The 17,978-nt window shown below is 38.6% G+C and overlaps 2 protein-coding genes across 2 annotated transcripts; one reads left to right on the top strand and one right to left on the bottom strand.

Annotated features, from left to right (window-relative positions):
* Window positions 1–212: 212 nt before the first annotated feature.
* LOC137200404 (cell division cycle protein 20 homolog B-like) lies at window positions 213–16,340 on the top strand. Its single transcript, XM_067615195.1, has 12 exons — window positions 213–484; window positions 828–887; window positions 7,506–7,719; window positions 9,929–10,038; window positions 10,463–10,514; window positions 11,213–11,332; window positions 12,211–12,431; window positions 12,558–12,652; window positions 12,820–13,039; window positions 14,488–14,613; window positions 14,710–14,833; window positions 16,079–16,340. Exons 1-12 carry the CDS (start codon window positions 446–448, stop codon window positions 16,174–16,176), a joined length of 1,479 nt encoding a protein of 492 aa, XP_067471296.1. The 5' UTR covers window positions 213–445; the 3' UTR covers window positions 16,177–16,340.
* Window positions 3,197–5,941, bottom strand: gpx8 (glutathione peroxidase 8 (putative)). The gene is made up of 3 exons (XM_067615184.1): window positions 5,639–5,941; window positions 5,209–5,470; window positions 3,197–3,746 (listed from the first exon to the last, which is right to left on the bottom strand). Exons 1-3 carry the CDS (start codon window positions 5,843–5,845, stop codon window positions 3,583–3,585), a joined length of 633 nt encoding a protein of 210 aa, XP_067471285.1. The 5' UTR covers window positions 5,846–5,941; the 3' UTR covers window positions 3,197–3,582.
* Window positions 16,341–17,978: the final 1,638 nt, after the last annotated feature.

Here is a 17,978-nt window from a genome sequence, read left to right as displayed (position 1 = left end):
AATGAGTTTATTTTCTTCAATTAAACGATAATATAGGTTAATTCTGTTCCATTGTAAGCTATGTAAACTGACACCAGTCTATGGAAATAAAAGTGTCCTTGTCTGCTTTTTTTTACTGATAACATTGCCGCCTCCAGCTTTGAAACATTGCCGCGTTGCTCTTTTTTTTTTACTGTGCCTAGAAACCAGGACGCGGAGGGAATCCCAGAACAGGAGTGCTTGATAAAAATTAAAAAAAAAAAAAAAAAAAAAAACCCTCTACCTGACCGCCAATGGCAGAGAAGAGGATGTTACTTCCCGCTCCACCGTCCGCCCGGGGAGAGTATTTAGGAGCAGAGCCCGGTCAGGAGAGGATCAACAGGTGCACCAGGCATGACTGTCAGCCTCCTCAACCTGGCTGAGAGGGAAGGACAACGGTGTTTTTCTGAAGTAAAGGAAACTGAAGATGCGACTGAAATTCACAGGTGGTGATTCAAATGAGTGGGTGAGCGTTTCTTTCTTTTTTAAAATAATATTATAAAACAGCCTAACAGGTAGTTTTCCTACTGTCATGTACTGTATGGCCTGTTGCTGTTGCTGCTGCTACCAGGCAACCACTTCAAACTCTAAACACATGTCTGTGTCTCTTTGGTATAACACTTTAACAACAGCATATGGCAAAAATACAGTTTTAGTGTTACAGGTTGATAAAATAACAACTGCTGCTCATTATAATATTAACAGAATAATCCCCAACTTGCTGAATAATTATTTAAAAGCAGAGAAAGGTATTCTTGATAATGATGAGCATCATCTTAACTAACGTCTTTGATTGTTTTCATGTTCAGGACAATATGAGGAGAATGCTGAGAGATTTTGTAGGAAAGAGGAGACACTGCTCGTTCAAGGTAAGAAGGGAAATAAAACTGCATCACAAAATTGACTTTCAGGCAAATCTTGGTGGCTGCATCCTTTCCCCTCCAGCCTGTGAGCTGGTGGTGACAGTGTGGCAGTGTATTGCTGCTGGCTGTGTTATCTGATTGACAGCTGTCAGCTACACTCCTCACTGCTGCGACCAACTGACTTCAAATGCAACGACTGCAGATCCGGCCACATATTACGTTTTCATTCATTTATAAAGAGAAAAAGTCATGAGTGGTATAAAGTTGGTAGGAAAATGAATGTAGCTGTGGAAAAGATGAAATCCTACATTTAGCACAATGATAAACACTGAGTTCAACATAGTCAAATCCATGCATTTGCATATAAGCCTATGAGTTGTGACTGGTTGGGAGGCAGTGTAATGTTAGCTGACGTTACCTGAGCCAGCTCACACTGCTCTGCTACCTTAACAGTTACATTGAACTGAACTTATGAATCACTACTCGTTGAGAAAATGTCAATGAATCAAAAGGTTATTTTGAAGTAGAGACTGTCCAATTTAGGCATCTGGACAGGGTTGCACCAACTGTTCGTTAATGCATCACAAAGTTTGTATGTAAAGTTCTTTGTAACAACTAGCTAGTTTCAAACTACTGATTTACTAGATCAGGTTGCACCATTAAAACTTCAGAAATGTCTCCAGCAAACATTTTAGTAAAGAATACAACAGTTGCTAGGAAACATCTCCATCCAATCAGAAGCAACCATGTAGAAACAGATAGCATCAAAAATAAGTTTTAGGGACCAAAAGAGAAAATAAACTTAACTTCCAGTCACATTTATATCTGCATACCTGGAAATGTGTCTGTTTTAAAATTAGTAGTATTCATGCAATTTACAGTAAGAGGGAAATATCCAATTATGCTAACCTAACCAATGTTATTTGGTCATTTAGCTAGTGTAACGTAACTGGCATAAGATTTTGTAATTTGGGGTATATTGTGTTTTTTCTGTTTAATGTGATGTAAAAATGTGAGGTCAGATATGTCATCCATGTTCCATATTACCTCTTTTACTCTTCAATCTAAACGGGTCAGATATTAGCAAGCTAATGTTAACTTTGTCAGTTGGTACATTTAGCTAGCTAACGCAACAGTTACACCTGACTGTTAGTAGGTAGGTAAATATTTTGCAACAACTAATGTCTACATAAGAACTAGTTTGTGTTTTGAAATTGGTTTTAATTTACTGATGTGTAAATCTTCACTTAACATTTATGTTATTAACTAGGCTAAGCTACTACTAAGCTACGAACAGTTGGTGCAACTGGCTCCTGGTCTTTTATGCGTATTTTCAAGTCTGTCTGAGCTTCCAGTGTCAAAAAGAACAGGATCCCCTAAAATAGAACAATTTAGAGAAATTATCTCCTCCTGATATCACAAAAGGAGACATCTTTTTTCCCAGCTCTCATTGTGGGCGGCTGGAAGGCAGTGTCTTGTTAGCTGGTTGATTCTTTGTGTGCCAGCTTACCTGCTGCTGCCCTCCAACTGTCCATCTAATCCTCACCAGCGACGCGGGGGATATCTGCAATTAGCATTCACTTCTAGCAATTAAAAACAGCAGGCTGGGTTTCAGAGCTCCTGTTGTACATGTGATCAAAGAAACAGTTTTTGGCGACCATTCATCACTTTTTTAAATGTTCATACTGAGAGGAACAAAAGATGCTTAAAACAACAGTAAGGTGCAAAAACAAACACTGAAAGAGGTTTTGCCTGCTGTAATCATTCCTCCTGTTCATACTGGCTATTAAAACATCCCCTTCAAATGTGCTTTTAATGTTAAAAGTTTATCTGAGGCTTCAGCAGTCTGAGTTAGTCATATCAAGTGGATATCTGTCACATTTACAGTCTTTTTAGCATCAAATTCCCTCTTTTTATTTCCTTGGACAATGTTTCCCTGTTGAGCTGTGGTGGAAGTATAATAACAAAACTTTGGCACTATAAAGACTGTAACACTGAGAGACATCTACTTGATTCGACTAATTTGGATGGCTGAAGCTTCATATTAGCTTCAGATAAAATTTTAAATACATTTTTGCACAGAAGGAGACTTGTGGATTTTGTCCCTCATCACTTACATCGTAATTGCATTTTAAAGGGATCTTCTAATGGTCAGTATGAACAGGAGGAATGATTATGGCAAGGAAAACCTATTTCAATGATCATTTGGGTACCTGATGGTTGTTTTAAGACAGACTTGAAAAACTGTGAACCCGTCCTTTAAATAACTGTTACATATTATGTCAGATAATAAAAATCAACTATGTTATACAGAATGCCATACAAACATTTTAATGTAAACAGTTGGAATAGATGGTACAGAAGGACACAAAGGCCAAACTAAGCATCCAACACTTCAATGGCTAAACAATCCTTGAGTGGCAGGAGTGGTCATTAACAGGAATGTTCATCATGATTGTCATTATTAACCACAGGATGGTCCTTATAACCTTACACACACACTCTCACAAACGCAAACACACTTTCTGACTATCCTCACATGACTTCCATTGCTTTTGTGGGCTAAAACTAGTGGATCCTTTCATCCATCACCCAACCACACTCGCTGTAGGCAACAGTTCAGTCAGAGTCCTGTTATTCCTGGCTGTCAAAGCACAGGAAAGACAGACACAGTGTGTCCAGTATCTATCAATAAGCTACATCATAGCTCCACCCGTTTCTTTAGGATGATTTCTCGCACCAGCGCCGAGACCTCTTGGCGGACGCTCTCCATGGGCTCGTCAGCTCGCCAGAATCGGACCACTTTCCCCTCCGGGTTCACAAGAAACTTCCAGAAATTCCACTTTGGAATTTTCTTCACAGAATCTGAAAAATAACATGTTGACATACATTCATTAAAATACTTTAAACTTTTAATGAGGGAGAAGGAGTACATATCATTTTATGGATATTAACAAGATAATAATCTGGAGGGTATCTCTAAGTCATGACTTGCATCTTTGTTATATAATTAACTACCGATTTTGCTACTCTTTAGTAGGAGTGGACGATATAGATAAAATCTTCTAAAATGGTATTTGTAGTTATATTTGGAAATACAGATATTGTACATCATCCAATAATCCAATACGGTCAAAAAGACGTCATTGTAACTATGCCAACAATGTCCTACCCACAGATATTAAAGTGATAGCTACCATATTATAGATGGTGTTCTTTGTGACAGTTCAGTCATTGACATTGATGTCACACTAAAATATAGTGTATAATTTTGCATTACTAACAGGTATAAACCTAAATTTAAACCCTGATTGGGTGCAAGAACTACACAAAAATCATACTAGTCAATAAAGTCCATTCAGTGTGTAAAAATCATCACCAGATCTTACATCCAAGTGACCTCAGGAATCAACTTTTTTTTTTCTGCAGGTGTTCTTTCAGGTGCATGTCCTCAGATAAAGACACCAACTTTTAAACATCTAAGTTTAGCTACAAAGTCCAGACAGTAGCTGCTCTTTCTCCAGAGAAGCACAATTATGTTTACGATTAGTCGATTAATTGGCAACTATTTTCATAATCAATTCATTGGTTTAGTCATTTTTTAAGGCAAAAATGCCCAAAATTGACTAGTTTCAACTTTTTGTTTACAAAAATGACACTAAACTGAAAACATTTTGGTTTTAGACTGTTGATCAGATGAAACAAGACATTTGAAGACGTCATCTTTGTCTCTGGAAAATTATAACAGCCATTTTCCATTATTTTCCATTATTTCATTTAACATTCTACAGACCAAATAGGCATACAAAGATGAATCGGCAGATAAATTGATAATGAATAAAATCAATTGTCATCATAAGTTGCAGGCCTAATTACACAGGCCTAATGAGTCTTGTGTTGTATTTTGTTTGGGACAGTGACAGTTATCTTTTGTGGTGAAAAAGACGGAAAGGTTTAGCTTCATGAGTGAAATATAAAACATTAAATACATTTGCAAGACTTACTCATCATAAACAGAACACTATTAGCCCCAGGTCAGGGTAAGTAAGCAGACATTTTATAGGCTAAAAAAATTGTTGATTCATCATTTGAGAGATTACTTGATCATAAAAATAACATCAGTTGCAGCCCTATTAGGAAAGATATGGTTCAGTCAAAGTTAGGTCCAGATTGTAGTTTATCAATCAATGCTAAAGTCAAAACTGTCACTCAATTGAATACAGATATAGATTTACATAATAGTCATGGTGTAATTTCCCTACAGATATCTTTGCAGCCATATTTTGTTGTAAAACATAGTGTACTGCAGACAGATGTGTGAGTCTACCTGTGAGGAACTTGAAGGCAGGGTTAGCCTCTGAGCCCATTATTTTGATTTTGCTGAAGAAGGGGAAGGTGACACCATAGGTGGACTTAGCGAAAGCCTCAATATCCCGGCTGGTACCGGTCTCGGTGTCTCCGAACTGGCCGCAGGGGAAAGCCAGGACGTTAAAGTGAGAGGTGCCCAGCTCTCGGTGCAGCTCCTGCAGAGACCTGTAGCTCGTCTCCGTCTGCTCGCTGTGACTCGCCACGTTTACAACCAGAGAAGCCTGTGAAGACGCAAAACAACATAGTTTACACTGTATATCATTTTGAATGCTCCAAGAAACACATATTTTGCACCGAAAAGCGCCTTTAACCGACACTGGGTAACTTAGTCAAAGTTTGTACAGATTTCCTCTCAGACTCAGAAATTATTGCTGATGATGTGGACCTACTTTTCCTCGGTACTTCTCCAGAGAAACCGTCCTCCCCTTCGCGTCTTTGACATCGAAAGAATAAAAATCCTTCGGTTTTCTCGGCTTCAACAGCTGAGTCTGCAGGAGGAACAGACACCCAACACCGACTGTCATGCTCAACAGAACCGTTAACCTTTTCGCTTTTGGGTTGGAGGACTTGGCAGGGTAGCCCCCTAAGGCCTCCATCTTGGAGGGGGAAGAACGAACCGTGTCCGGAGCGGGCGGGGGTTCCTGCCTAGAGCCTTGGGGGAAGGACCGGCGGACCGGAGGAGGGTCGTGTCTAGATGGTAACCCTAGTTTTGCGAAAGATCTCGCGAGAGTGATCATTTTTAACCCAAACCATGATCTTTCCTGAACACCAACCAAGTGTTTTTTGTGCCTAAACATAACCAGACCTTTAACCACCACATTGTCACATCATAAAATATAATTATTTTGTACAATAACAAATACATTGCACAGTGAAGGAATAACGCCTACAAATTTCGCGAGAGTTTCGCAAATCGTTGTAGTGTTACCATCTAGACACGACCCCTAAGGAAAAACAATACAGATGTGCACACAAGCAAAAGTCAAATCAAAAAGCGTAATCAGTAAAGCTTTCGTCACTGTTAAGCCATTCCCCCCTAAAATATAGCTTTCCAATTCCATTTTACATGTAACAAAAACAAACAAACTAGGCCTACATAAATGTGACAATGTGCTTTCTGTTGCTATGTGTTGTGTCTTTTGGTAAAATTTCCAGTCAAATATAAAGTGAGAAAGTACTCAGCATGAAAGCAAACTAAAGCTGAGGACTTTCCTAGATCAATCTATTATTAATGATCACTCAATTTGAGTCATATCACATTATATGAAATCTATTTGTCATGCTTTTGTCCAAAGGGACAGACAATATAAGCACATTCACCATGGAAAAATGAGATTGATGCCATCAAAAATTAGTGCATCCCTTCAAAAATAAAAATGTGTGGTCATATATTATTACTATTATTATATTGGCATTTGCATATGGAAACCTGTAGGCCTCACTAATCTCATTAAACCAGATGACATTTCTCTAAAGCTCACAGAGGTCTGGAGAAATTCAAATACAAAAGTCAACCAGTGGCAACCACCCTGACCATCATGGTAACCTCTCAGTAACAAGTAAACACCAGTCTGAAACACCCTAGAAGCCACTGACCAGACACTGTAATCTGTTTGGGTTTGTGCTATTGGAGTTTTTTTTTTTAACAGTTTGTTAATAGAGAGGTCTAACGGGGAGTTAGCCTACTCTGGGGTCACTGTAGGATAATATTCATTTCTTTGTCAATGGCAAACATAAGGAATATATATATTTGTTCATGTGAAGCCATAAGAAATAAATCATGAAATATAGTATTTTCTTATTTAGAGAGTGTATCTGTAATTCATCAAATGTGCAAGTCTAGATTGTGGCAAATGAAAAAGTTACCACTTAATCCTGTGTACTGTGTTATTTTAAGATGAGGTCAACATATCAAAGAAACGCTCATTGTAAAAGTAGAGGGACGAAAGAAACACAATGATGACTCCTGACAGTTAAACCTGACTTGCTTCTATGCTGAAAAACTCTGACATGGAAAACTTCAGGATGAGTTAAAGTACTAAATAATCTGTCAAATGATCATGATTATGACACATGAAACAATTAACACAACTTCTCATTCAAAAACTTGTATGTGCTCAGAGAAAGTTATGAGGTCTGAAGTATGAAGAAGATTGTGTCAGTTTCCAGTGTTTTGATACTATTTAGATTGATAATATTATTTTTCTTTTTTTATAGTTTGATTCATTGGGTTTTTGTTTTTTTTTGTCTTCTCAGGGACAAAACGATGCACATCATGCGTCATACAAACGGTTCAGGAGGCGGATCATCCAGAGGAGCAGCAGTGAGGGTCCTGCTGCCAGTACACCTCTGTCCACTGGGCGGCAGTGTGAACCAGGCTTTGAGTTTGATGCTGTCTGCCAGAGACTGGAGCTGGACTCTCCACAGAGACCTCATGAACCAGCAGAGAGAGGACTAGAGGGAAACAAAGGTAGCCTACTGTTTTCAGAACAAACCACAACATGGAGGAAAATAGTCTGTGATACTGATCTCACACTCCTAACAGTGACCTCATCAAAGATGTGATCAGTAAACCAAGAAATTACCCAAACTCAGCTTTGTGGTCACTTTAAAGGTGCAGTGTGTAGAATTTAGTGGCATCTAGCAGAAAGGATTTGGCAGAAATGAAAAATAATATTCATAAATAAGTTTTAATTAGTGTGTAATCACCAGAAAATGTGAATTGTTGTGTTTTTGTTACTTTAAAATGAACCCTTTATATCTACATAGGGAACAGGTCATTTCACAAGTTTTGCGGCCATCATAGGTTCTCCTACATGCTTGAAAGGCGAGGAGTGAGGGAAAGGGGTTATCAGTTGGCTGCAATCTGCAACCTCACCACTAGATGCCACTACATCCTACACACAGCACCTTTAAATGATTGCTATTTTTGAGGAGTACAGAGAAGAAAATATATAGAAAATAATCACATTTAATTCAGCGCTGCATGCAAGTACAAATTTTATTCTTTGACAAAGTTGTACTATATGCATAAAGACCAGTTTTTCACCATCTCACTTTAAATGAAGGCCCCAGAAGTATTTAGGCATCTTTAATTCAACTTCATTATTATTTTAGGTGGCATAAAGGAATATTTATTTTGTCCCCCTCCACTCAAACATGTGTTTTTCTTTTTGTTCTTACAGTTGGATGTTTAAGCTTCACTGTGCATAATGATGTGTGTGCAGAATTTGACACTTAAAGGCTGTTTCTATATTCATCTGCTGAAGAGGAAAAGTTTCTCTGTGCTCACTGAAAATCTGACTTTAAGGGGTGGGCCTTCGAGCAGAATTTGTGACATTACAACTAGTATGGAAGCCAATCCTTTTCCAATACACAACACTGATAATGGACTTTACAGTGAAGTAGGAGACATCTTGTGTCCAGTAGTTAAACTTTTGAAATGAACAACATTTGCATATTTATAGGTTCTGGATTTTTAATGAGGGAGAAGGAACAGATGCCATTTTCATGATTTTAAAATGGTAATTACATTTTTTTTTGTGGAAAAACCATATCAGATGCACATTATTGTTCCAAACAGAGCATTTTTATACTGTAAGTCTTAATACATGTCTGGAAGGGATCTTTAACTAGTGCCCCACCAATATATAAGAGGCCTTTTCACAGGATAAATCTTTTACATCATATAATTTTCCCAGTTGACATCAGAATGAGATTTATTGCCAAGTAGGTTTGCACATACAAGGAATTTGCCTTGGTGTTGTGGTGCATAACAACTGAAAAAAAATACAAGATAAGAGAAAAAACAAGTACCACAAGTAATATACTTTACTGTAATTCTCTTACACTAAAGTATATATTGTAAAATATATTCTAACCTGAAAAGAGCTGTTAGAGTTTAAAATGAAGAGAAGGGAATGCACATATATTGACTGAGAATATGCAAACATTCAATGTGCAAATGTACAAATAATAAATACAGAATTGCTTAAATGTAACGTGCCTTGTGAGATGCGGGCCTTGAGAATGAGGCCAGCTGCAGCTGCAAGAAGAATGAAGAAACTGTTCTTGTGGTGGGAGGTTTTGGTCTTTACGATATGAAAAAATGCAGTAGAGTACAAAACGTGCTCAAGGTCAACTGTGTGGATGGCAGCAAGCATAAGGTGTGAACTTCAAACTCCACGTGGACAGCACCTTGCAACACCTAAATTGTCAGTGTTGCATTTCACAGCTGCGCAGACTGTGTTGCGCATATAGTAACACATTTATGGTTCAACCATAGAGCACCTTGATTTCAGTATGTATCTTTGTCACAGCTATTAGTTGACCAATTTTGTGAGATTACTGCTAAAGTATATGTACTTATATGTACAAAAGTTAAAGGTAGAAGATGTATTATGATCAGAATTGTCAGTAGTTAGTATCAGCATAGACCCCAAAATCCACTCAGTCAGTCTATGAGTTCTTGTTTTTTTGTTTTTAGAATATATAGCATTATTACATGTACTGCATTACTAAATAACTCAAGGCAACGTATTCCCCTGAGATTCAAAGCCACAAAACCCTCTCACCTTTATTATTTGTCATCATCGCTTCTGATTCTCCGCACGGAGACAGTAGACTGATGTGATGGAGACCAATGTTATGTTTTCTGTGTTATGATCGAGCTTCATCAGAGGCAACATTTGGGGAATGCGGGTACCACGGCAGCGCTGTGACACCACCAAACACACCGCTCATCATCCCTGCCAGGGGACGGCCCGTCACAGAAAATGCTCCAGAACAGGTTTGTTTGTTCCTTTGTCACTGTAGTTTAATTGTTGTGTCAACTGCCTCACAAGAAAAGAGGGCAGAGGAGTGACAAAAGAGAAAATCAAAGACACCACACAGGATATGGTTTCTTAAGGTTTTTTTTTTTGTTTCTGGAAGCTTCAGTTAAAGATAATAGCAGAGAAAAGCATGTATGTGTTTTTAGTCTGTAGTTTCTTAGTTATAAGATAATGTAAGGTAAAAAAAATATCTGCACAATGAGGATAATACCAGATATTACTTAATGAGTTTCATTATGTCACAAAATCATGATCAAAATCTTGCACAAAGGACTATTGAACCTGTCATGAAATCTCCATATTAGATGTCTGAGTTTGAAGAATTAATGTACACATCATACAAAAGACTTAAATAGAAGGAAATGATTTATTTTGTTGCAGGGATGGGTGTGGACAGCGGCACTACAAAGACATGGAATTGCACAACAGACTGGTACAGCTTGACTGTTTTTTCACTACATACTTAAGACACACACACACAGACACATGATTGATGATCTTTTAACATATTATGTCATATCAGGAAATGAGTACGAATGGCTTACACACAAATGTTTCTGAGCAACATCCTGTAAAGTTTATTGAAGCATGGAGACATTTTGTACAAAGAATATGACATTTGAACACCAGAAGATATGTAAGTTTGATTAAACATTTCCTACTGACCTTCAAAGTCTTTGTAACCAAGACACAACTCTTTTTCTGAGACACATTATCACATAACTTATTGAATTCCAAGAGTGCTTTACAATGTCAAGGGTTCTGGCTTCTACATTACAACAATACAACAATACACAGCTCAGGGTTTCAGCTTTATTCAGCCTTTATGTCTTCTGAGGTGTGTGTGTCTCTCCTGGATTCAGTGCAGCAGACAGATGACCAGTAACCATTACTTCTCTGTAATGAAGCCCACGTAGCTGACAGAGTGTCTAATGCAGTTTAACGTGGATGTTTGCTGCAACTCTGTATTTGTGTTGGTTTTCAAATGACACAACAAAGAGCTTTCATTTTTGAAGTGTGAACGCATAGAAATTGGAAGAACAAAGATGTATTGCTTTGGATGTGAAACTGCCTGTATGTATTTATGTAGCTGTATTTTGATGTTTATCATATCATATTTGTCCATTGCAGGCTCTGATGATTACATAAGAAGTGATCTGCAGCCGTTTGCCCCTCTGAACAAAGCCTCAGTGAGTCTGCAAGGGAAGTCAGTGATGAAGTTGGCAGCGCCATCGCTGCTGAATGACTACTGTAAGAGAAGATGCGCATCCTGCATAATACTCTCAAATACATCTTATTTTCTCTATTTCTGTGTTTAAAGGTTAAAGCTGGTGTGATTCTTTCTATGGTCAAGAAACTGCATGAAAAGACCAAAACCACTAATGTGTTAGGCCATATCTCAATACTTTTCAAATCACCCACCCTGCTAATTGCTCTCAGGACGAGGCCTGTTCTGCTTACTGAAGCAGTAAATCTTTAGAAAGGGGGCATAAATATATACTTTCATTAAAAAAGGCTCAGTAATTTTCCTTTTTTAATAGTTTTTGTACAACAGTGAGCTACATCAGCCTTTGGCTAAAGAGACAATATTTGTAAGAAAGATCAATTCATTCATGGGATTTGTTTACAACAATAAAAATAAAGAATATTGCCAGCCTTTAAGCGGCAAACATGACACATCTGTCATTCAGATTATACTCAATCTTTTTTTGTGTTTGTGTGTTTACATGTTCTCCCTTCTGCAGAAGCGGTAGCATTTTGAAGAGATAAAAGCAGATAGACATAATGTTTCTTACCCACTGTAGGACCAAGCATGTATGAATTAATTCCAAGCATCAATAGGTGTACAAGCTTTACATTGACTTTGACCAAATATCATCCTAGAACAACAAGAAAAACCTATGTGTACCCCAAATGGTCACACTTGCTGCACATGACTTCTAAAGAAGAAGTGTATTTCCCAAAAAGTCTATGTATTCCTTTAAGTACCATATATTGAACATACTAGAGAAAGCCAGCATCACTATACAGTTTCTGAGTCTTGGAAATATTCAGTATCAAATTGTCAGTCAATACTTGGTTCATCTGACGTAGTATCCTCTAGTCCTTACTCATCTCTTCCCTTTCAGACTCTAACCTTCTCGACTGCAGTTGTAATGGTATGATTGCATTAGCCCTGGGCTCTTCTGTTTACCTTTGGAATTCAGAAACTCGTGCTCTAGTGGGACATTTTGACCCGAGTCCGCAACCAGGACGACCGTGCCGTCAGACTCTATCATCTATCTCGTCTCTGTGCTGGAGCAGAGATGGCCGAGCTCTCTGTATTGGCACCAGGCGAGGGGAGATATGGGTAAATGCTTTAGAGATTAGCGTAAATGAGCTGGTAGAGGGTGGAAACTGTGGTATGGGGGCCTGTGCATAGTTGAGTCAGAACGATGACGGTTTGTGGTGTCTCTGTCTCCCTTTGACTCTTTAGTTGTGGGATGTTGAACACAAGCAGAATATGAGGTGTCTGCCATCACACTTGTCTGTGGTTAGAGCTCTTTCCTGGAAACAGCAGTTATTCAGCAGGTACTGGTGTGTGTGTGTTGTCCATATACTATAGCGAAAGTGAAAGAATTTTCAGTATCATTCTCAACTCTAGAAACTTCATTCACATCAATATCTGTTTAATTCTTCATCAAAAGGAAATGTAACTGGTATAAAAAGGGAAGGATAATTTTTCCACTATTTGACAGCGGCTCTGTGCTCGGACATATCCATCACCATGACCCTCGAGCTCCAGCAGCTCTGGTAGGTGCGGCCGTCCAGCAGGAGGGTCTCTGCAGCCTGCAGTGGTCGCCAGGTAATGAGTGGCTGGGCAGTGGCTCCACAGATGGCCTCCTCCGTATATGGGATAGTGACATCGCAGGGTCACATCAACCAATCACCACAATGAAACAGCCCAGCGCTGTTAAGGTCAGTGTTTGCTTCATGATGGGACTTTAAATGAAAGCACTACTGTGTTTTTGAATATAATGCAGGCTTTATTCTCTGTTACTTCATGTTATCCTTTATTTTCTGACTCTTTTCAGCAATAAGCCCATTTGTTAATCTTCACATACTGCATATATAGTTTAATTTTTTACTTAAACAGCTGGGCACTGTAGTTTTGGAAAACCTAATATACGCATTTGGTGCCCGAACGTACATGCAAGGAAACATTATTTAAACAGTGCAGCACAAAATATAAGCGACAAAATGCTTTACAGGTGGAAAAAATCTTAAGTATTGTGAGTAGGAATGTATGTGTATGCTGGCTACCTCAAATTAAATTACAGTGTCCATGTTCATCATAATGAAGGAAAATGCCACCCACTACTATGGTGTGGGGCCATTTACATGTTTTAAAGAGGACATAATATGTACATATCCAGGTCTATATTTTTATTATGTGGCTTGACTGGAATATCTTTGCATGACTTACTGTTCCAAAAATTCCTTATTTATCTTACACCGGCCATTTATGCAGCCCCTCAGTTCAACCTTTGTCTGAAACAAGCCGTTTTAGCTCCTTTCTCTTTAAAGCCGCCCTCCTGATTAGCCCACTCTATTCTGACCGGTTAGCTTTGGGAAGTTGCCTCTCGGCAGACTCAAACTCATAAGCTTTAAGCCCAAATCTGATCCGAAATATGAGAGTGGACAACACAAACAACCCATGGAACAACCTTAGCAACAAAGGCTACAGAATGGATGGCCGTTTGTGGGCATGAGTGAACAATCTGACGCCAGTTCAATGTGGAAGTAGAGGGAAGTTCGCAAATGGAGCGTTCAGCTTTTGGGAGAATTTTTTTAATTCACCTCTAGTTTTGGAACTGTGATTAAGTTTAACATAGACATCCAACATCATAACAGTATAAAAATGACAGATAATCACAAAAAAGCATGTTATATATCCTTTAATTTGGGGATTGTGCTGCTTGTCTAAAGCATGTCTAAAACAACCTTTATCATGCATGGAGAGGTTGTGAATTTGATCACTGTGATTGGTTTAATAGTACAAATAATAGTAAACACCATGAAACACCATCAGCACTGTATGTCTTTTGTCACTGATTTGTGTTACTTGTCTGACTTGCAAAGAAACACAGATGATGACATGTGAAGCATTTTTTATGATAGACACATTCATATATCGTAAACCACTGTGCATTGTGTTGTATGACTTGATGGTGATACTTTTAGCTCATGCTAACATGAGTTGCATGCTGCTGGTTGGTACATTTAAGGTTTAGCTACTGTTATTCTGAGGTTTGACAACTGCTGTTAGTTGATCCTGCAACTTAATCACGGATGTTTTCTTTAACAACCAAACAATCTGCTGACAGTTGTATGTGTGCTTGTGTATTCACTGTGTGTATGATCAGGCTATGGGTTGGTGTCCATGGCAGAGAAAGATGATCGCTACAGGAGGGGGATGTAAAGATAGAGAGCTGAGAGTCTGGGACACACGATCAGGGACTTGTGTTACTTCTGTTGACACAAACTCTCAGGTGCTTGAGAGTCAAAAAGTATTTTAACTGTGAATTAATTGCTTTTACATTAAAGACAACACCGCTGACTTTACAGTGCAATTACTCCTATTGCAGATCTGTTCTCTACGGTGGGCAGATAAGAAGAGACGCCTGGTCACAGGTCATGGCCTGCCCCATCACCACGTCATCTGCTGGGACTGGGAGTTTCCCTCACTCAGCTCAAGCTACCATCTCACTGGTGAGAGAACCTGAAATATAATTTATAACTACAGCCCTCAACAGTGTCTGTTTAACACATTCATAACAACCTCATAGGAATAAATGTATAGTATTGCATCATGATATGTGCTGAGTAATAGTAATATAACGGCAACAGCGTGACAGTTGGTGATTGCTGCAGTTCAGTCATCTATCATTGAAATATTTATTCACCATTTTGTACTGACTCATTCGAGTCCTGGGCCTCCAGTCAATGTGAAACTTTGAAGCCACAACACTGGATATGAAGTGTCACATTTCCTGAGGTATTGTGGGCAAAGAAAGACTTCAAACCTGCGCGTCACAAAGGTTGTTTAAATATCCTTTAAAAGCATTTTAAAAGACATTTATTATTTCAAATGTTCAGCAGTTGTTTTATTCATTTACTCACAAAATGCAGTTACTCTGGAGGTGATTTTTAGCCTGAAAATCAGACTGAATGGACCACTTTCACATCATTTTTCAGTCTGATATCGTACTCATCTTGGCCACCGCCTCTTGCTTGGTAAGGGGGGGGGGTCATTTTCACCTAATCAGTCAGTAGTTTCTGTCCCATCAACGTCATTTTTAGATGACACAGAAGCTGCAGTAGTGGATGTTGGAGCAGTTAACTTAATGCTTTTCACATCGATCGAAGAAATATGCAGATTTGAGAGTTGTTATTTCTGTAAGTCTTCCAACAACCTGTACAGTATAGTAGCTCCATTGCATGCCTCCATGCTTGTTACCATTCTCTTAGCAATTTTTCTGTCTTTGGCACAGGAAGATGACATCCACAGTTTTAATCTCGCCAACAAACTCTGGTTGGCTAAGTTGTTTCTCCAAACAGCCGTTAAAGCACACCATAACCAGGCTGGTGATTTATCTACTCAAATGGCTGAGCTAAATTGCTCCTCAAACACCCTTAAAACTCTATGTTAAATGTTAAAGTCTTTGAGACTCCCTCTCCATTTGTAAGCCGTTCCTATTTGTTCATGATTTACTGTTCAGTGAATGTGTAATTTGCATGCTGGTTAGTGTCGCTCTGTGCTTTTTGATGTGACACAAACTCTGACTTGTATATGACACAAAAGCTATCAGACAAAAACAGGTGTTTATCACTGCTCAATATGAAGTTTAATACTGCTTTATTACTCAAAAATACTACAGTATTTCGGTAGTGAAGACAGCAAGACAAAAAAGATATTTGAATGTAAAAGTTGATAATGCTGTTGTTGTTTTTCAGGTCATTCACATCGAGTCCTACACTTGGCCTTAAATCCTGATGGTACTCAGATTTTCTCTGCTGGAGCGGACCAGTGCGTTCACATCTGGGACATGTAACTTCTATCTCAGAACAATGTTGGCATCTGGCCAGGTTTGCTTTCTTGGAAATGCCATTGTGTAGAGCAAACACATTTCCTGTCACATAGTGCAAACTAACCACACAGTCAAACCATCTTATCATAGAAAGCGTCATATCAAGATGTCATATCAAGATAGTGCATGCACCATTCAAATTCTACACATATGTTCTTTTTTATGACGTAGGTTTCGCTGAGACACTTACACACAGATTTTGTGTGACAGCAGTGCACCTCAGTTATACTTCAATACTGGAGAAGTGTCTTTCTTAGCTCAGATGACTCACAATCAACATTTAAAGGAGAATCTTCAGGGAGGTTGTGTGTATTCTCAGAATAATATTTTAATGCAATTTTTTTTTGTGAAGCTATCAATTTTAGCAGAGGTCACTATGAAATCAAGTACTGCACATTTGTATTTATTTAATCTGTTTGTGATAATGATGTATGTCATGTTTGTCCTCCTGAGATATGTAACCCAATAAACACTGCTATATGGCAACAATTACACAAATTCTCTGGACTGTTGTATTTATTTATTGTATGTTTTTGTTACTTTCCACAAGCAAAGTGAGACCCAATTTATTTAAAAGATAAGTAGAGTTCGTTTGTTGTGGGCTGTTAAACAGGTGGTGACAGAGCTGACAGGACCTGTGTGTTGAAAGATTTCTCACGCAAGTATGTGAACAACACTTTGAGAGAACACTTTGTGGAAAAGGTATCTGTGGTGAGGACTTCCTTTGAGCAAGTAGAAATAAAAACGCAAGACCACCCATCTAAGGTGACATGTCTTATGGGTAACATGTTCAGAGACACTTTGGTGTAGTAGAGGTGGTGCAACATGAGAGGTTGAGACTTTGTCACTGCAACACTTCATCAAGATACAGACCAATGATCAGATACGGTGGTTATGTGGTGCAAAACATAACGTTCTAGACAACAAATCAATAAAACAGAAAAGAAAAAAAAAATACATGAAATTATAAGATGCATCTTCCCTCCAACTTGTTTCAAAAGCTCAGTAGTAGCTTATGAGATACTGTAGAGCCCGCACAGTAGTCTGGCTAAAATGCTGACTTTAGACTCCAAAGTCCAAAGGCTGGTGAGTTTTATTGGATCTTGCGGGCTACCATGAGTTCACAGTAATTTATGGAAACCAAACTGAAAGTTAGCTGTCATCCCTGGCTTCATTGTGTCTACTTCTGAATAGTACTAGTAACTGTAAGCTAACCTGTTTCCTTTGCAGTATCTCAGCTGTCTGACGCTTTTTTAGTGTCTTTCAGCACATATGTTTCATTTTTATGACCCCCAGCTTTACTGTTTTGGTTCACCATTCTCATTAATCTTGTTTTTTGGCCGCAGCAGGCAGCTCTTTTCAGCTACATAGCTCTGATATACCAACTGTATGCTACCTGCTCAGCACCAAACGTCAGATTGATAAAGTTAGCAACTAGCAGGAAATTACCAAGAATGAATACACAGCGACAATTTACAAAACAAAACAACAAAAGGAAATCACGACAGAAAAGAAAACCTTGACAGCATCTTATGAGATGGCCAGCACTTGCTGTGGCCCAGGTTCTGCTTCACAAACTGAACTGCTTCCACCTTGATTACCATCACAGGATGAAGAGAGTTTAATTATCAAAGAACACATACTCAGAAACACTGCACATCAGGAAAAGATAAACTCCTAAAGAAAAGTAGGTGTCGCTACTGTTGCTGTTTGTTGTCTAACTATCCTTCACAGGTGGTGTTTGCAAATCTAGAGTTCATTTTTCA

This window comes from Thunnus thynnus, chromosome 2 (genome assembly GCF_963924715.1).
Source record: "Thunnus thynnus chromosome 2, fThuThy2.1, whole genome shotgun sequence".
NCBI classification, from domain to species: Eukaryota; Metazoa; Chordata; class Actinopteri; order Scombriformes; family Scombridae; genus Thunnus; species Thunnus thynnus.
Note: the sequence above shows the minus strand (reverse complement) of the source record. Positions and strands in the feature narration are given on the sequence as shown.